Source organism: Python bivittatus, unplaced genomic scaffold (genome assembly GCF_059951505.1).
Source record: "Python bivittatus isolate LINGU-HERP-01145 unplaced genomic scaffold, Pbiv_v1 ctg000020_np1212, whole genome shotgun sequence".
NCBI classification, from domain to species: domain Eukaryota; kingdom Metazoa; phylum Chordata; class Lepidosauria; order Squamata; family Pythonidae; genus Python; species Python bivittatus.
Genome location: NW_028277030.1, coordinates 65,095,975 through 65,114,061, shown reverse-complemented (window position 1 = coordinate 65,114,061; position 18,087 = coordinate 65,095,975). Strand labels below are relative to the sequence as shown.

The window sequence follows — 18,087 nt, the reverse complement described above, 5'->3', positions numbered from 1 at the left end:
ATTTAGTAATATGCCTAACAAAGTACAAAAGGAAGTATTGACAAGGATCCTACTAGAAAACTAGCCACTTTCACATCTTTATATATAGCTTTTTAACAGCAGGGGTTGTTTTCTTTACTTCTTTTAAGAACTACATTCTGGGTGCTTTCCTCTGCATTTCTCAATTACTTTTCAATGTGTTCAAAATAAGCACCCTGCATTTTTCCACATCTGATCATATGAAAATGTTACCAAAGAGGTTCTAACTAGGTGAGCTCCACAGAGTGCTAGATAAAACACCATGTTCACAGTTTAGAACAATTATATTCTGTTTTCACCTCCTTCAAATCTGGTCAGAAAAGTGGTAGCAGATATCCAGGGGTGAAAAGATAAAGTGGGAGCCATGACTTTGCAGTAATATGTAGAAGATTAGTATTAACAGCCAACAAAATTAATCTCTACTTTAAATCTAGCTGACTTCAGTGAAATTTAGCTTTCATACAGAGTCTCCTGGGTCACATTGTAAACCTGATGGTGTATCACTAATGCCTAAAGAATAATCTAGGATTCACGATTTATTTAACAGTGTCTAATGCCCCTATTTATGCATGCTGTTAGAAAACCTCTGTTTATGCCATTTCTAAAATGCTTTATGTGTTAAGAAAACAGATACAATACCCAACTGGAAAGTAGTTAGAGTGTACGCATGCAATAATAAGCAAAATGTTCCTCTTTTGGTTCCAAATTTCAAAGTAGATTTAAATGGAAATTCATACCATCAAGGTGCAATCTTTTAGACATTTCTTTGAGTAAGTCTTACTGAACACAGCAGGACTTATTCCAGAAAAAGCCTATCCAGAACTGTGCTATGAAGTACTTATATTGATGTAGTATAAGGCTACGTCAATGAAAATGGAAAAATGAGAACATTTAACAGATAGACCTTTGTAGGTTTCATAGTTCTGTTCAGTTGCAGAAAAAGCTCCAAACTGGCATTAAACACGGAATCTAGATGGTTTAGAATTTCATTATTTTTCTTCTTTAAATCAATCACTTTTAGTAGTGCTGGTGTTATTTAACTTTAATCTTCGGAATGGAATAGGGAGTACTTATTTCCATTATAAACTCTCAGCCCAACCCACCTCACGGGGTTGTTGTGGGGAAAATAGGAGGCAGGAGTATTAGGTATGTTTGCTGCCTTGAGTTATATATAAAAAAGGTGGCATAAAAATATCATCATCATCATCATCATCATCATCATCATCATCATCATCCCTTGAGAAGAACTTGATAGGTGGACAAAAATGCCAAATCCACTCTAAACATCTGGCTGACTGTGCGACCAACAATAATAGAATGATAGAAACATCAGAAACTTTGTGCAAAGATCAGTGGCACAATGGAAGACACAGCTGCTGGTCAATGGTGATAGACTGACAGAGGTTAACATCAAGAGAGGAATCTTTCAAGTAGACTCACTGTCAGCACTACTGTTTGTCATGGCATCGATTCCTCTGTCAACAATACTGAACAAATCAGGACATGGCTATCAAGCATCAAAAACATCTGCCAGGTTATCCTACCTCCTTTACATGATGATCTGAATCTGAATGGAAAAACACCATCTGAAATGGAATCGCTGCTCAACACTGTCCGAATATACAGCCAAGATATTGCAATGGAATTTGAACTGGACAAATGTGCCACCCTTACCATCAACAGGGGAAAAATAGTAAAAACTGAAGGAATCAAGATGCCTTATGGAAATAACATCAAGAGTCTGGATGAAGAAGATCACTACAAATACCTGGGCATGACAACATCAAGCACATTGAAGTCAAGAAGGTTATGAGTGAATACATCATGAGAGTGAAGAAGATCTTAAAGTCCAAACTCAGTGGAGGAAATACCATCAAGGCAATTAATACCTGGACAATTCCAGTCATTAGATACACAGTTGGACTAGTGGACTGGACTCAAGCTGAACTAGAAGCCCTGGATAGGAAGACCAGAAAAATAATGAAAATGAATCACGCCCTTCATCTGCACAATGATGTTGACAGACTCTATTTACCAAGGAGAATAGATGGGCATGGGATGTTGCAAGTACAACAGACAGTTCAAGAAGAAAAAAGGGCATTGGGAGAATATCTGTAGGACAGTGAGGAAGATGCAATGAAGCTAGTACACCATGAAAGGGTACTGAGTACTGAAGAAACTCAACTGGCCTACAAGAAAGACCAAATGAAGAATAGAAAAGAGACATAGGAAGGCAAAGTATTACATGGACAGTACATACACACACACACACACACACACTCAAACAGACAGACCAGATAAGAAGAAGGCCTGGCAATGGCTAAGAGCAGGAAAGTTGAAGAAAGAGACAGAGAGGCTAATTCTGGTTGCACAAGATCAAGCCTTAAGAACAAATGCATACAAAGCCAGAATTGAGAAGACAGCAACAGACAGCAAATGCCGCATCTGCAAAGAAGCTGAAGAAACAGTGGACCAACCACCCAGTTAGCTGCTGCAAGAAGATTGCACAGACTGATTACAAACAACAGCATGACAAAATAGCAACAATGGTGCATTGGAATCTCTGCAAGAAATGCCACTTGCCTGCAAGCAAGAACTGATGGGACCACAAAACAGACAAAGTAATAGTAAATGAAGAAGCTAAAGTGCTCTGGGACATTAGAATTCAAACAGACAAGCACCTGCCACATAACACCCCAGACTTAACAATTGTTGATAAAAAAGACAAAAAAGTCTGGATAGTTGACACCGCAATACCTGGAGACAGCAGTATACAAGAGAAAGAACTGGAGAAGATCACAAAATATAAAGACCTGCAAATAGAAGTAGAATGACTGTGGCAAAAGAAAGCAAAGATAGTACCAATACTAACAGGTGCCTTAGGTGCAATTCCAAAACATCTGGAGTACTACCTTAACACCATCAGCATTGACAAAATCACCATCAGTCAATTGCAAAAGGCAGGCTTGGAACAGCTTACATCTTGCAATGATACCTTTAATATTATTAAACAACCACACCTCCCTATCCCAGGTTCTTGGGAAGCACTCAATAGGTAGACAAAAATGCCAAATCCAGTCTAAACATCTGGCTGACTGTGCGACGAACCATAATAATAGAAAGCTGTGTTTCATTGTATTTGGAGCTACTTGATCCTGAGGTTTTTGTGACATTTATTGTTCATATTGTTAGAAATGAATTTAATGAGGTTAATGGTAATTCAACCTATCTCTTCAGTCCATTTACTACATCTGAGTACTTACAATGTTGAAAATCCATGCTATAGCTACATACCTCAGTGATTTTCCTTACTGCTCAACATCATAATTTATCATAAACTAGTATGATTTCTCCTCTATAACATTCCAAATGTGTTTCAATTCAATATTATCCTGATAAGGGAATTAGTGAAACCTACTATTCCAGCTCAATAGCTCTCTACTATGGCACCTTCCCTGTGAACAAATGAGGTGGAAGTTGCCCTTTCCAAATCCTGTTCAAATATTTTCCCTACACATAAACTGAGGTACATTCACATCTATTGTTCTGAATCCTGGACATTCATGTTTTCAGCAGCAAGGGGAAAGGGGAAACTTTCTGGTTTTTGATCATGATTCTGAACTGTGCGCTCATCTACACACAGAAGCCCCTGTCATACTTCCCACTGAATGCCTGGCATGTGGAAATGGGGCTAAAGACTGTGTGCCTTATTATTATTCTTCATATTATTATTGAACTTGTTATTTATCTTTTCAGTGAATGCAGTCCCTACATGGAGGGAACAAAACAGCAAGGCTTTTGAGTTAGAAACTGATCCCACCAAACCATATGGTCTATTCCTGTGTCAATTTTTCCATGGATCTTTTACCTGAAGAGGCTAGGAACTGAATGAGAGAAATCCTCCTAAGTAGCACCCTTTTTTCCTTTCAGAAATAGCATCAGGAGTAACAATGTCAATGTCAATAGCCGAGAGCCAGCATGGTGTGGTGGTTAAGATGATGGAGTAGGAGCAGAGAAAACCCAGCTTCTAGTCCTCCCTTAGACCTGGAAGTCAGCTAAGTGACTTTGGGCCAATCTTTCCTCCTCAGCCCTAAATCAGTGTCAGGCTCTGCAACAAACCAACTGATAAACAAAATATCTTGTCGCATCATGCTTGATAGTTTTGCTATAAGGACTAAGCAAACATAGTGGAAAAACAAGTGACCCCTCCAACCATGTGGGACAAATGGTAAGAGAAATGTCTAAATCTGTGACATTATAGGATGTTCTGCTCCGTCTGGGTCCTGCAATAGAGCTGTGTGAAGAAGGCGTGCTGTATCTTAGTGAGGCACTTCGTGCGGTAGGGGCAATACACATCTGCCCCCATGAGAAGTCTTGAGATAGGGCTGATCTGCCTGAACTGCCTGCCTGGCTTGTGAACATTCAGACCGGCAGAGCAGTGGGATTGCTCTTAAAGGGTGCTTTGATCAGAGCAAAGCATCTCTTCAAGGCTTTGCACAGCACTACTGTGACTATTACACACATCAGCCTTGGTAAGTGAAAACTTCTACTTAAATTTCTTTCACTTAGATTTTCTTTTACCCTAGTAGGTTCCCTGCTATGCTTTTCTAGCATAGAGATGTAGTGGTGGGAGAAACACAACCTGCTGGATTCTGTTTCTTGTGTCATTTTTTGATAGTTATTTCCATGTTAAATGTACATTTTTTTCTCCCACTCAACTTGGATTTTAAATGTTTAGCACAAGGACGTGTTTTGCAATACATGTATGTGTGTATGAGAGACTGAACTGTTCTACAAAATCTATTTCCAACTTAACTGGAATAGGAATTTACTAATTGGACTTATTTAGATGAGAAGCTGATAGTGGCAGCAATAGATTGTCTATATCATGGTTCTTATTCATTTTACAATCAACTATTACTTCAGTATAATTATGATCCCACTGACAATTATGCATGCATAATAAATTTATGGACAAGCACATTTCTTTTATCTTAGACATGAAAGACTGGAAAAAGTTAATGATAGAATAGAAACATCTGTGCTGCCCCAACTTATGCAAAAAAAAAGGAGAGAGTTATGTCAAGGGTAAGTAGTTAGTGATAAGAGGGCAAAGCCCTAACATACAGAGACCTGACTTTAGGAAGTATTTTATTTCCTAAGAGACTGCATAGCTAAGGCATATCTATCCACAGCAAAGAAGACATTCTAGTGAAATAAACCAGGATGATCCATTCTCTGATTTCATCCATCTAATATTCCAAGACAGATGTAGGAGCAGCATGAGGCAGAAGTCTGAATGCTGTAGAGATCAGACTGATCTTGGCAGAACTACAGAAGTCTAAAGACATTGCTTGGAGCTGATGGTTCAGTTCCCTGCTATGAGGTTCTTGTTTTTGTTTTAAATCCATCAGCTTTCTGTTGATCATGACTGAACTATGCTTTTAGCATACTGTTTTATCGGAAATGTGTCAATATATTTTAAGATAGGTACAGTGGCAATGGCTACACCACTGGAAGACATGAAAGACCAGTCTAGGGACAAATCATGATGGAGAAAAATCTATCTATGTGGTCGCTAAGAGTCGACACCAACTTGATGGCACGTAATCAATTTTAAAATAATTCATAGGTAGACTCTGTGCTTCTGAGACACAGTTTTTCTTCAAGAAACTGGAGAGAGTGCAAAAGTGAGTACAACACTTGTGCACACCACTTGCCTTCTGTCAACAATGGTTTTTTGCCCTTCATGCAATACATCCAGCCCAACTATCTTCCACTGAGCCAAATGATGATATTATGAAAAGGTCCAATTCAATAGTTGTTTTCATAGCATGTTTTTTACTCAGCTATAAGGGCTCCCATATAGGAATTGCAGCATCTGAAGTTAGGCATCACTCCGGGTAATGAATTCTGATCCCAGCTTCAGTGGACCTCAGAGGAGGTGGAACCCTATTTTCGGAATTCATGAACTATTCAGGTTACCCAGCAGCCATGCTATGCCGATGTAAAGTGAGGTATGATCAAAAGAAAAGAGCAACTATACTATAAAAGAAACATCTGAATTATGTGCAGATAGAACAAATTTTAAACTGAGCAGTGTAAACATTAGAAGGTCAGTCTAGGATGATATGGGTTCAAATCACCACTTTCGTCAGACTGATGAAAGTTTCTTTACTGGATACAGGACCAAGAGGGGTCAGAATGATGAAAGCAACATCATGGCATTGTGCCATAAGCTCCGCCCCTACTGTCATTACAATACAGTCCAAAAGGGGTGGGGTTATCTCACAACACTGCTTTCATCATTCTGACCCTCCTTGCTTCCCTGTCCAATCAGGAAACCCCTAACTGGGCCATTCATTTTCTTTCAGTCTTACAAAATAGATTCTACCTCTAGGTAGTGTAAGGCAACCCTCTCAGTTAGTGACTTTTGTTGGAAAAGAGGAAAGGATAGCATATTGTTTGTCAGTTACTGCATTTAATTTATTATAATTATATTGATTTCTCTGCAGAAAGAAATGAGCATTATGGCCCACAAATGCCCAATTAACTCGATCATGCTGGGGTACGATGTCCTTTGATAAGGAGCTGGTGGGGGAGAGGGCAAACATGACATTTACCATTTCATTTCAAACAGTAAACTACCTTGAGCCAACCTCGAGTGCTTACCTACTTCAGGAGACTATTGTAAAGGATAAAAGAGGAAGGCAGCCATTTATATTGCCTTGAACTCTTTCAAGGAGGTACGAATGAAATGAAAATAAAATAAAATATATCCACGAGAGGTGAGAATAGGATGGCATAAAAGCCTTCTTCATGAATCAGAAAAAGTTGCTTTCTTTGACTCAGGGGTGGACAGACCTTAGGATTAGTAACATTCACAAAATGCATCATGTTGCTAGGATAAATTAGATATTAAAATTAACAGAAATTTCGTCAAAGAAGGTTTGAGCATAACAATTTTCTGTTTCATAGATAAATTCTTCTATATGAAAATTACTGCCTCTGGTAAAGAAACTGATACTGAATCCGCCAAGGATGAAGAAATATGGATTTGCCTTTCAATTTTACAGTTGTTGCTAAAAATAGGGAAAATCACAGCTCATTTGGAAAAGTAGAGAACAGCAACATGGGAAACGTCACTGTCAAAAATCACTGACTCTCTCACATTGTTCTTGCCTCGATGGCTAAGGCCTAATTCAAGAATGAACTCTTCAGAGATATGCAACTGGCACCAGCATTACAATCTTAAATTAGAATTAAATTTTAAGGGTGTCCACTGTCCTAGATTGCTTGCCAACCTTATCCTTTGTTGTCTTTTAATTTGCCATTGCCATTGTTTTTTGTACTTGTTTCAATATTTTTTGTTATTTATTGGTCTGGAATCAGTTGTATCTAGGACAAGTTAGAAAAATTTTAGATAGATAGATAGATAGATAGATAGATAGATAGATAGATAGATAGATAGATAGATAGATAGAGTGAGTCAGGGGATAAATGGCTAATAGCATTAGCACCTGCTGTTCAGGTCTCAGAAAAGAGTAATTGATTGAGAGTGAACTTCTCATCAGTCACTGAGGTGAGTCTCTAAACCAATCTTTCCCCCAAAAGTTACAAGTGAAAGATTCTCATTAAAATCAGTTTCCATTCATTGTTTTCACCATCATCTTATGGAATAAAGCTCCAGATGCATATCTGATCTGTGTACATTGATTCTTGCCATTACAGAATTTCAAGTTTGGGAAGAACTTTTTAGAAATTAAAAAGCTAGCTAGCTCCTTCCCCTGAATTGGATCACAAAAATTATAATTTGCCTCCTGCAAATCAGAACCAAATAAAGATTCTTATGCTATACATATTATAAGTTTGTAATGGAATATTGCTGAGATCAAAGGGGATTTCAACCCATGATGATGATACCAAACATAGAGACTGCAGCACCATAATAGATTCAAATGAGCCTCTTAGCTGACCCCACCTTCTCACCATGAGTTAAAGCCTTTACCTGCTCTGGTCCCAGTTGGCAGCAAATAGAACCAGGATCTTCCTGCCATAATGATCAAGGTTGGCCAGCCCTCCTGGGAAACCATCCTTGAGCGCTTGCTTGATACCTGGGTCAGTGGCTTTGAAGCTCTTGAACATATCAAGGTTCTGCTGACGATACTCAAAGTACTGGGCCAACAAGCGAAACGCTTCAAAATGCTGAAACTTTCTGGCCCGCAGGAAGCGAAGAATAAAGGCATCATCTGTGCGAAGAAAGCCAATGTCAGGTCGGGTGATCACCATGTCCCGAACCTCTTGGATGTCTTGGTGCAGGGTGTCTGGGTTCTCATTCAGTTCCAATCGGGCCTTCTCCAGGGTCTCTGGAGACAGACCTGCCTGTAAATGAGTCATTGTGCCACTTGGTCCAATACTGCTCTTGGTTCTTCTTTTACGGAAGAAGGGGTGGAACCTCCAAACTGCCACAAAACCTGAAATGGGGTCCCTTTTTTTATTTGCCTTTAAGAAATCCTTCCTTCCATTTCCAGAATCCAACAAGTTTAGTACTCCTTTGGTAGCAATCTCTCCAATGCTAATACCTAATATGGTTCAATCAATGGGTCTGGCTCAATTCCCATCTGCCCTTTCCAGCCCTCCCAGTGACCCTACACACACACACACACACACACACACACAGAGTGCTGATGCTTTCCTTTCTCAGCCCAAATTCCCACCCTTCCAACACCTGTCCACAGCTTGAAGCTGCAGCAAAACTCTAGCTCACATATAATTGAACCCAATTACTCTCCTTCTGCAGCAATTGCCTGTTGATTAATAGAAATAACGGCTCTGACAGGGCCCAAGTAGACAGAATGGAGCTTCCTCCTTCCCATTCAATAGTGATTTAAATAGTCCTGTTAGCCAAAAAATAAAATGCCTTGATCAGCAGATTCAGATCAGCATTAGGATGCCAGAGAGAACAAGGCCAAACAGCCATACAGTGACTTTGCCTGGAGTGCAGAAGAGGTTGAGGTAATTAATTCCCCCACAACGCGCACACACACTAATATTTCTACCCACTTCTTCCTGCAAATTAGAGATCTTCACCTTGGTGCTGCTGAAATAGCTAAAGAACTACAATTTCAATAAATACGATCTAATTCAAAGCTTTCAGTAAAGGTGTTTTTCCTGCCTCCCTCACTCTCTCGAAGCAATTCTTGTATAGCATTAAAAAGCAATGCGTGGCAGGGTTCAAGAGGCATGTGCTGATCAGCCGGATAAGTTGGATTTTTTTTTTTAATCAATTAGCTGCTGCTTCTGTTTCCCCCAAGCTTGAGTCTCCGGAGCTGGGGACGGATTCTTCTACCCGTTCTTTCGCCCCCTCCTCCACTCTCACAGTGACCTCACCTAGTGCCAGCAAGGCTGCCGTCTGTCCCCTCGGTCGCCTCCGGGAAAGGGGGAAAGAGCGGGAGAGGCCGGGGGTGAATTCTGGGCTCCCTTCGCTCACTCCCGGAGCAGGTCTGGTCGCCTCGCAGGGACGCCAGCCATCCGCCGGAAGCAAGGCATTCAGAGACAAAAAGGAACAGCCAAGTAATGCCTACCAGCGAAGCAGCCAACAAACATACACCAGGCAATGCGGCACCTTCCGGCATCCATCAGCTAAGGCAGCAACTCCTTTGGATGGGAAGCAGACCAGGCAGGAGCGGCCAGAAAGGAGCAGCCGATCAATCAAGGACGGGCCTGTGGGCTCCGGGCTGCCCTGTTCCCTCCCGTCCGCCCCCCTCTTCCCCCTTCGGCAATTGTTGTCCAGGCATCAGGGCGTGGAGGCGGCGAGTCCTCCTCGCCGGTCTCTTCGGAGGGGCAGAGCTACCGCCAGAGGAAAGGTGAAGCTTGGCGGCCGGCGGCAGCCGAGAGCCGCCCCGCTGCCCGCCCGCCTTTGTGTTCCTGCAGGAGCGGCCGGTGACTTCTGCTGTGGCTCTGCCTGGCGAAGGATGCGCCGCTTCGAGCAGGTCTACGTCAATCAAGGCTCTCTGGGCGGCAGCCGCTGGGGCAAGTTACTCCAGCTCAAATCCCCCGCCCGAGCCCTGGCGTTGTTATTACCCAGCCCGATCTTCCTCTCCGGCTCGGGCGGCTTGGGGTTTGCGTGCGGGGAGGAGAAAGCCTCGGTGGAACGGCGCGGGAGGGAGAAGAGCAGTTTTCCAATAATAGCCCCCGAGTCCGACCACAGCCTGGCCTCCCACCGCCTTGGTTTCCCCGGCACTTCTTGTTCGATCAGCAGAGCGCTTGAATACCTACCATCAACCCATCCTCCAGAGCCGCCCAAGGTTCCCCCCTCCCTCGCCCAACGACTTTCCCCACCCCGGCCCATTTGGTTGCAAAGCCCGAACTGCGAGAGATCTAGTTGCGTCTGGCTGTTTGGGGGCATTTGGTGAAGTGAGGCCTGGGCGAATAATCTTAAAGAGTGCCGTTTCTAATGAGAAAAGCAAGTCCCCCTCCCCCCAACCCGTTTCAATATTGTGAAGTGGGAGGTATATTGTTGGCACTGATTCCAGCCAGCAACTGGAAATGTGGAAATATTATTACAAGGGAACTTGTCATAGACAGCATCTTATTTTTCTCCTTCAGAAATGGTATCTGGGGCAAAGCTACCCACTACCATCGTAATTAAGCCAGATCTATTTTGTCCTTGCCCCCTTCTGTGTCCATTATATACATGTTACCTCTGATATTCCATGCTATCCACTCTTTCATCCCAACCTACCTCACAGGGTTGTTTTGGGAAACAAGAGGAGGGAGCATTGTGTATGCTGCCTCAAACTCCTGAATGAAACACAGGATACACCTGTGGAGTCCTTGGGGTTCTCTGAGCTTGGTTCTTTTCTTGATTGTTGAATTACAGTATAACAAGACTTAGCAGAAAGATATTTGCATGCCTTAAGTAAGGAATTAAACAAATATCCACATTCTCTGACTATGCTTTGTTCATGCTCAGAGGAAAAGTCTTTAACCAAAGCAGTTTCATTACTTGGCTAGGTAACATCTTCAGTGCTAAAATGGGATACACCTCTAAGAAATAAACACAAAGACTGGGTTCTGTTGAAGGCTAGGCAACATGGGCTTAATCTGGGTTTATCCTCACCTCCATCTAACTGCAGCACAGAGATTATTGGCTCTCCCTAAATAGCACCCCAGTTCAGCTTAGGGTTTGACTGTGGCCAAGCCAAGAATAAAATGATGCTAAAAAGGAACAAACTTGACTTTCTACCCTAAGGCTGTTTAAATATCCTCACAACTTCCTCATTTGCAGAGCTGATTGTTGAATTACAGTATAACAAGACTTAGCAGAAGGATATTTGCATGCCTTAAGTAAGGAATTAAACAAATATCCACATTCTCTGACTATGCTTTGTTCATGCTCAGAGGAAAAGTCTTTAACCAAAGCAGATGCTGCTAAACTCATTATTTCTTATGTATATCCCTACATCTTCCATCATATGACTTTCAAATGTATGTTTTTTTCACTGTGCTTTTGTAATTTTAGATTCATTTTTTAACCGCTTTCTAAAGTTGGTCTTTAGTCATCCTTCCAATATTCCTCTAATATTCCCAGTCTGGTGCATGTTAGTTTACTTTCTATCTGCCCTGAATTATCTTCCTTCTCATCCTTTCCTACAGCAAGAGAAATTTAAAGAATTAGGAATGGAGACAGTGATAGAGTCCATAATATTTTAGCCAAGCTAATGAGATCTTGCTGAAAGCTACTTCTTGGCTACAGCATTAGCTTTCTCTGTTGTAGTTCACCATTGTGGTCATATTTGGTCACAGAAGTGATTATAGGAGGAGGTGGGAGACCTTTGGTCTGCTGGATCAACAACAGAGGGAATTGCTAGAAAGCTTCCAGAGCAATTTAAAAGAGAAGCTCCATTCTAGCTTTGGCCAGTATTCCCAGCCTCTGCGCCCCGCCCCCCTTTCCTGCAAGTACTTCCTACCCTTTGAGTGACACTTGTCAATTTGAAGATGATGTTTAAAGGGCAAGAACCATACTAGTTACTAAGCAAGATCCCTAACCAGCTAGCTAGTTACAATTTTCTGATGGCAAACATAAGGAAAACAGATTAGCGACATTAGATGATTGATAATGCCAGGGTTCAACTTGTCATCTCCAGCTGCTGTTGATCAAACAGTACCATTTGTTTGGGGTCATCATTAACAATCTCCTGCCTCTCACCAATCATCATGTTAAAGAATCTCCACCCCTTTCCTCTCTCCTTCAGCCCAGGAAAAAGAAGGGAGAAAAAGACATTGTCTTCTTTCTGCCCGGCATTTCATGTTAATTTCCCAAACCCTAAGTGAGATGTTGGTTTTGATTTATTTTAATTTGCTAAATTGCCCAAGAAAAGTATAAAAATGGTCCTCAAACACTCAGAATGGAAGAGGAATTCTTGTTTAGTTGAACAACTATTTTTCTTAGGTTTCCCCCCCACCCCTTTTTTATCTGAAAGAAGCTAAGATATCTTCCATCACAAGCCAGCAAATGTATTTCAGTACTGCAAAAGAAAGGTACTGTAATTCTTTCTCTCTCTCTTTTTCTGTCTCTTAAACCAGAAATCCTTTCCCACTTTACTTACCAAGAAAGCAACTTTTTCTTCTTTTCCAAGTTAAGCTGTGCCACACAACCCCACAACAGCTCAAAAGCATGGGTGCGAGAATGTTAAATCTCTTACCTTCTTTGAGTAACAAGAAATTTTAAACCTTTTCTCCTTATGTGTTGCAGCAAAAAGCTTTAATATTATATATATATTTTATTTACTGCTTTCTGCAGCTATAGCTGAACTCTGTGTATGCTTCATTAAAGTGAACCAGCTTTCTTTGAACTCAGCCTTTGTTTTTCTCAATGAATTGCATTAAATTTTCTATAGATTATTTAGTGCTTTTTACCTGATCGCTTCCCTCAGATATTCTTTGTGCTAAATTCAGTGTAAGTTGTCAGCTGCTTATTGATTGCCTTGTATATAATTAGTCTTAAATATTATTTAATAAAGTATATTGATTCATTATTAATTATTAAGTATCATTTCATGTTTGGACTGCTGGAATGCATAAACCTTTGAATAACTCTTGCTAAGATCCCAACCTAATTGGTGTTGTGAGAGGCTCCAGTTCATACTAACTTCTAATGGTTTTTAAATGACATGTCCTCATGAAGTTGCCTTCTTCTCAAGACCAACCAGACCAATTCCCAGCAGAGAAAGAATGAGGTCTTTTCTGGCTGTTCCAATTTTCAAATAGTGCTTTTCTTCTCCCTGCACAATTTTTGCCATGGACACAGTCTAGGGCCCATCATTGACAATGTGGTTGATGACACAGTCAAAAGTGACGATGTGTTCAGCTCTTTTGGTCATTTTAAGTTGTAAGTCCCCCGCCCTGCCCCCCACCCCCAGTTCCTGCACTGTGCCCTACATGGCTATTTTGGCTTAGGCTGCAGAACTGTCTGCCCTACTATGTAGACCAGACCAAGAAATCAACTCTACAGGAAGGCTAGAATTACTTGTATTAAGATTGACCATAGTAAAAGAGTCTTGCAAGTCACATTGTGCTTGACTCCCCCACCTTTATACTCATGTGAATTAGAGAGGTGTCTTCCTGAGCTGCTTTCACATTCCTTCTGCTTGTTCTGGATTTAAGCCATGTTTTTCCCCTCATCTCTTTGGTAATGGGTCTGCCCTGTCTTCATCAAGGTCATTGTCCTTATTCTCTACAAGAACTGACGAAGCCCCTGGCTACTGCAGAGGCATCTGCTCACACAATGTCTAACTTGTACTTTCTGAAGTGCTTCTCAGATCTTACATGAATGACTTATATAGGTTTTATATAGACACGTTTGAAAGAGCACTACATTTGTGTTTTAAAAAAAATAGGATTAGTGCTCTCTTGAATTATATGAAGAATGAGAAACAGGCAGAGAGAGAGGAAAACAAAGGACAAGGCAAGTGAGAGCGAGTGGATGTAATGAATGGCTTGAGCAGGGAAGATTCTGGAATGGAACTTCAAGGTTGTCAGGAACGGGGAGAGACATTCCAGGGCAAGTGCCTCCTCAGCCCGCAGCAAGAGTGTGGGAAGATGAAGAGGATGAGGCTGGCCCCTCCCTAGAGTCTCACAGGTTATAGTCACTAATTGCTTTAGCATAGGTTGAGTCTGGCGAGATTTTGTCTATTAGGTGCGAGCTAATAAAGGAACTGAACTGTACTGGATCGCTTCGTTGTAGTTCTTGGGCTGAACCTGACAGTGAGAGAGGCAAGTGAGAGGCAGAGCATATAAGCAAGATGGGGCGTGAGCAAGAGGCAGAGGGGTGCAAGCAAGAAAGACAGAGGGCAAACCAGAGACAGAAAGTGGAGGGGGGGACTATTAGGCCAATTAACAGGTCACAGGTGCAGGGGAGGGGCATGGGCAAAGTGGGAGGGAGTTACCCAGTGTACATCCTCCTTTCCCCTGCACCCCTCCTTTGCACCTGCTAACCTGACTGCCAGGTCACAGAGCGCTAAATCCATTTTTTAAAAAAAACAGGTCTAGCGTTCTTTCAAAAGAGCACTAAACCAAAATTTCTAATTCTGTCCAACATTTATACAGTGACATTAAGACTGCCTATATTTTCCCTGGAATGTTTAGTGATGATATATCCATTTCTGAATAGTTCAAAAACTTTAAAATCCAGCACCAATTTATGCTGTTGTGAAATTTTGTCCTTTAATGTGCTAGAAAAGACTGATGTTTTGTTATATAAAATACCGTATCTTCTGCAAACAAGGCATTTGTTGGTTTCACAAACTTCTCCTACTCCTCAAAACCCTGTATTGGTTGTCAAATGATTAATATGTTTTCAAGCCTGGACATACACTAATGTAATGTCAAAGGAAAGATTCTCTAATAAATATATATATTTCTAAATGTCACCAGTTCTTGCTGACCTTTATTTGTACATATTTATAATATAATTGAGATGCAGCCTGCTGTCATTTTTGTAACTAGTGGCCAAGTTGTTAAACTGTTTTGTGATATTTAACCTTGTCCTTTGAAGTCCGAAGCTAAGAACAGCCTCAACTGATGATTAATTATATAAATGAATTCTATAACCAAAATTCCATTGTGGAATATTTACAGTTTTGCCCTCTCTAAAACAGATTCCCAAATGTATTTTTCCTGTACGTAACCAGTCAAACAAACTGCCCCCTCCCCCCACTTTAGCAAAATATATATGTATTTTGCCATTTGAATGTCTTATCTGCAAGATTTCTACAGATTTAAAAAATAAAATGCAGGATTTTCCTAGCTAATTCTTGTATATGATCAAAATTACAGTATTTTTAGGTTGTGCCTTGATAGTGTATTAGCAGCCTGTCAAGCTCTGAATTTTGCAATTTGTCTAACTGTATTTTTCATTCAGAACTACAGTTATGAAGTAGAACTTATACTGAGAAAGGTAAGAAAACCTGATTTTGCATCAGATAAAAGGGAATCTTGCCTATGGAAACTTATTCATAATAAGGCTGCAGTCATGCACTGACTTGCCAGAGAATAAGTATCACTGAATTCAGTAAAGGTTAACCCAAGTGCATATCAAATAAAAATACATCTGGATATACAGTTGCTTTCAAATGTAGTAATCTTCAGTGTCTAGTGGATTTTGGCCAGATAATACAGAGGAAGTGGTTTCTCTATAAAGTTGAATCTGGAATCCAGAAGAAATAAATGTTGTTGAGCATCCCAAGTTCTAATAATATCTATAGTAGAGTACGTTTTCCTTGAGTCAGGTTCCATTTCTGGTGACTCTATACTCAAGTCCATGTCATTTTCTTGGCAACAGAAGGAAGTTCTTTTCTGGGATTTTTTAAGATTTCGCAGTCTAGCCACACTAACTGTGAGATTTCTTGGTGGTTTCCCATCGAACAGTGTTTTCTCCACCATAGCCAGCATCATTTAGGCATTAGTGCCCGCTGTAGCCCTAGAGATTAAGTGGAGAAAAAAGTCTCTCTTTTTTATAACATTGCAGATAAAGATATAAAACTGATAACTAAAACATCTCAAAGGCTTTATGACATTTATTTTGAGGGCAGATGCTCCACTCTTTTCGTAATTTTAGATGCTCTTTTTAACATCTACTTGATCCTCTTCCTGAGTCTGATCAACCAAACCTCTACACATATTACAGATGCAGCCACACTATCAATTTATATTTGCTATTTATTTTCCATTGTTCCCAGAACACTTCCTAGCATAGCCTTTCCGTTTTCCATCTCCATCTCCAAATGATGTGACATTTTCAGCAAGCTATCCATCACTATCTCAAAAATAATTTTTCTTTATAGTCCTTATAGTTCAGATTCCATCAGTGCACATATGGTTTTAACATTTTTATTCCAATATGCATTTTTTACACTTATTTTATAAAGAGCCTCTCATTTGTCCTTTTATCAACATTGCAATATAAACCTTCTGGAGCTCTTTGCAGTTTGTATTTATTTATTTGTTTGTTTGTTTGTTTATATTTTGAATTTAGATACCGCCCATCTCACGAAGAAGTGACGCTGAGTGTTTCACAATAAAACAAATAAATATTAATTAAAATACAATAAATACAGTATAAAAATACAGTAAGAATACAATAAAACCAAACACATACACAAATAATAATATCTTCCAAGATGCTGGTGATCAATAAGATGTTAACATATGGGAGCATCTTCAAGGTGCTAGCCACCCCCAACCCTGGTTGCCCCTTTTCTCACCCCATGCCAGTTGGCAAAGCCAGGTCTTGACTGCTTTCCGGAAGGACAAGAGAGTTGGGGCCTGCCTCACCTCTGGGGGGAGAGTATTCCATAGGGCAGGGGCCACGGCAGAGAAGGCTCTCTTTCTGGACCCCGCCAGTCAACATTCTTTAATCAATGGGGTCTGCAGCATATTCTCTCTGTGGGATAGGTTGATATAATGGGGGTGAGACGGTCCCTCAGGTAACCTGGTCCCATGCCATGTGTGGCTTTAAAGGTGATAACCAACACTTTGAATTGGACCTGGAAGCAAACTGGGACCCAATGCAGCTCACGCAGCAAAGGTGTAATATGTGCCATCGTTGGGGCACCTAAAATTGCCTGTATGGCTGCATTTTGAACCAGCTGAAGCTCCCGGATACTTTTCAAGGGGAGTCCCATGTAGACCGCATTGCAATAGTCTATGTGGGAGATGACTAGGGCATGAGTGACTGACTGGAGGGACTTCCCATCCAGGAAAGGGCATAACTGATGCACAACATGTAGTTGAGCAAAGGCCACGATTGCCACCTGCTCTTCAAGCAGGAGTCGTGAGTCCAGGAGGACCCCTGGATTATGCATCGGGTCTGTCTGGGGTAGTGTGACCCCATCCAGAACCAAAGATGGTAGCCTTCCGGATACAGAGGAGACCCCAACCCACAGACATTCCATCTTACCAGGGTTCATCTAAAGCTTGTTGTTCCCCATCCAGACCCCCATAGCCTCCAGGCACCGCAAAAGAGTAGTCACAGCATCACTCAGATCACCTGGGATGGAGATGTATAACTGGGTATCATCTGCATATTGATGATACCTCATCCTATGGTGGTGGATGATCTCACCCAGTGGTTTCATGTAGATGTTAAAAAGGAGTGGGGAAAGCACCAAACCCTGCAGCACCCCACAAAGGAGGGGCTGCGGGCTGGACCTCATGCTCCCTATCAACACCGATTGGGACCGGGCTTGGAGGAAGGGGGTATTGGTTTTCATATCCTGAGTAACCTGTTTTATCTCCAGTCCTGGCTACTGAACTGGTCCAAGCTTACAAGGAAAACTATTGTTTTTAATGATATCCCAAGGCTGTATAGCAAGACCTGCATTTGTTGGCCATCAGTTGCCCCCATTTTTTTTATTTACATTTTTATCAACGATTGCACCAATATGATTCTTTAATCTAACTTCTCTCCCATCTGCCTCTGAGCCAGGATGCCTTTGATCCAGTTCCAGTTGTCTATAATATTAGTTTTAACAGTTGTTGAAAGAATTTCTGGAAGTATACAGAATA

At 41.1% G+C, this 18,087-nt stretch overlaps 1 protein-coding gene across 1 annotated transcript in view; it reads right to left on the bottom strand.

The window, feature by feature from the left end:
• The window catches only part of CLVS2 (clavesin 2), a 51,810-nt gene extending 41,785 nt beyond the window's left edge, over window positions 1–10,025 (bottom strand). Inside the window, exon 1 of the mRNA XM_007440346.3 lies at window positions 8,027–10,025. Within this exon, the coding sequence (XP_007440408.1) occupies window positions 8,027–8,415 (389 nt within the window). The 5' untranslated portion in view covers window positions 8,416–10,025. The remainder of the gene's footprint in view (window positions 1–8,026) is intronic.
• Between the last annotated feature and the right edge of the window lie 8,062 nt (window positions 10,026–18,087).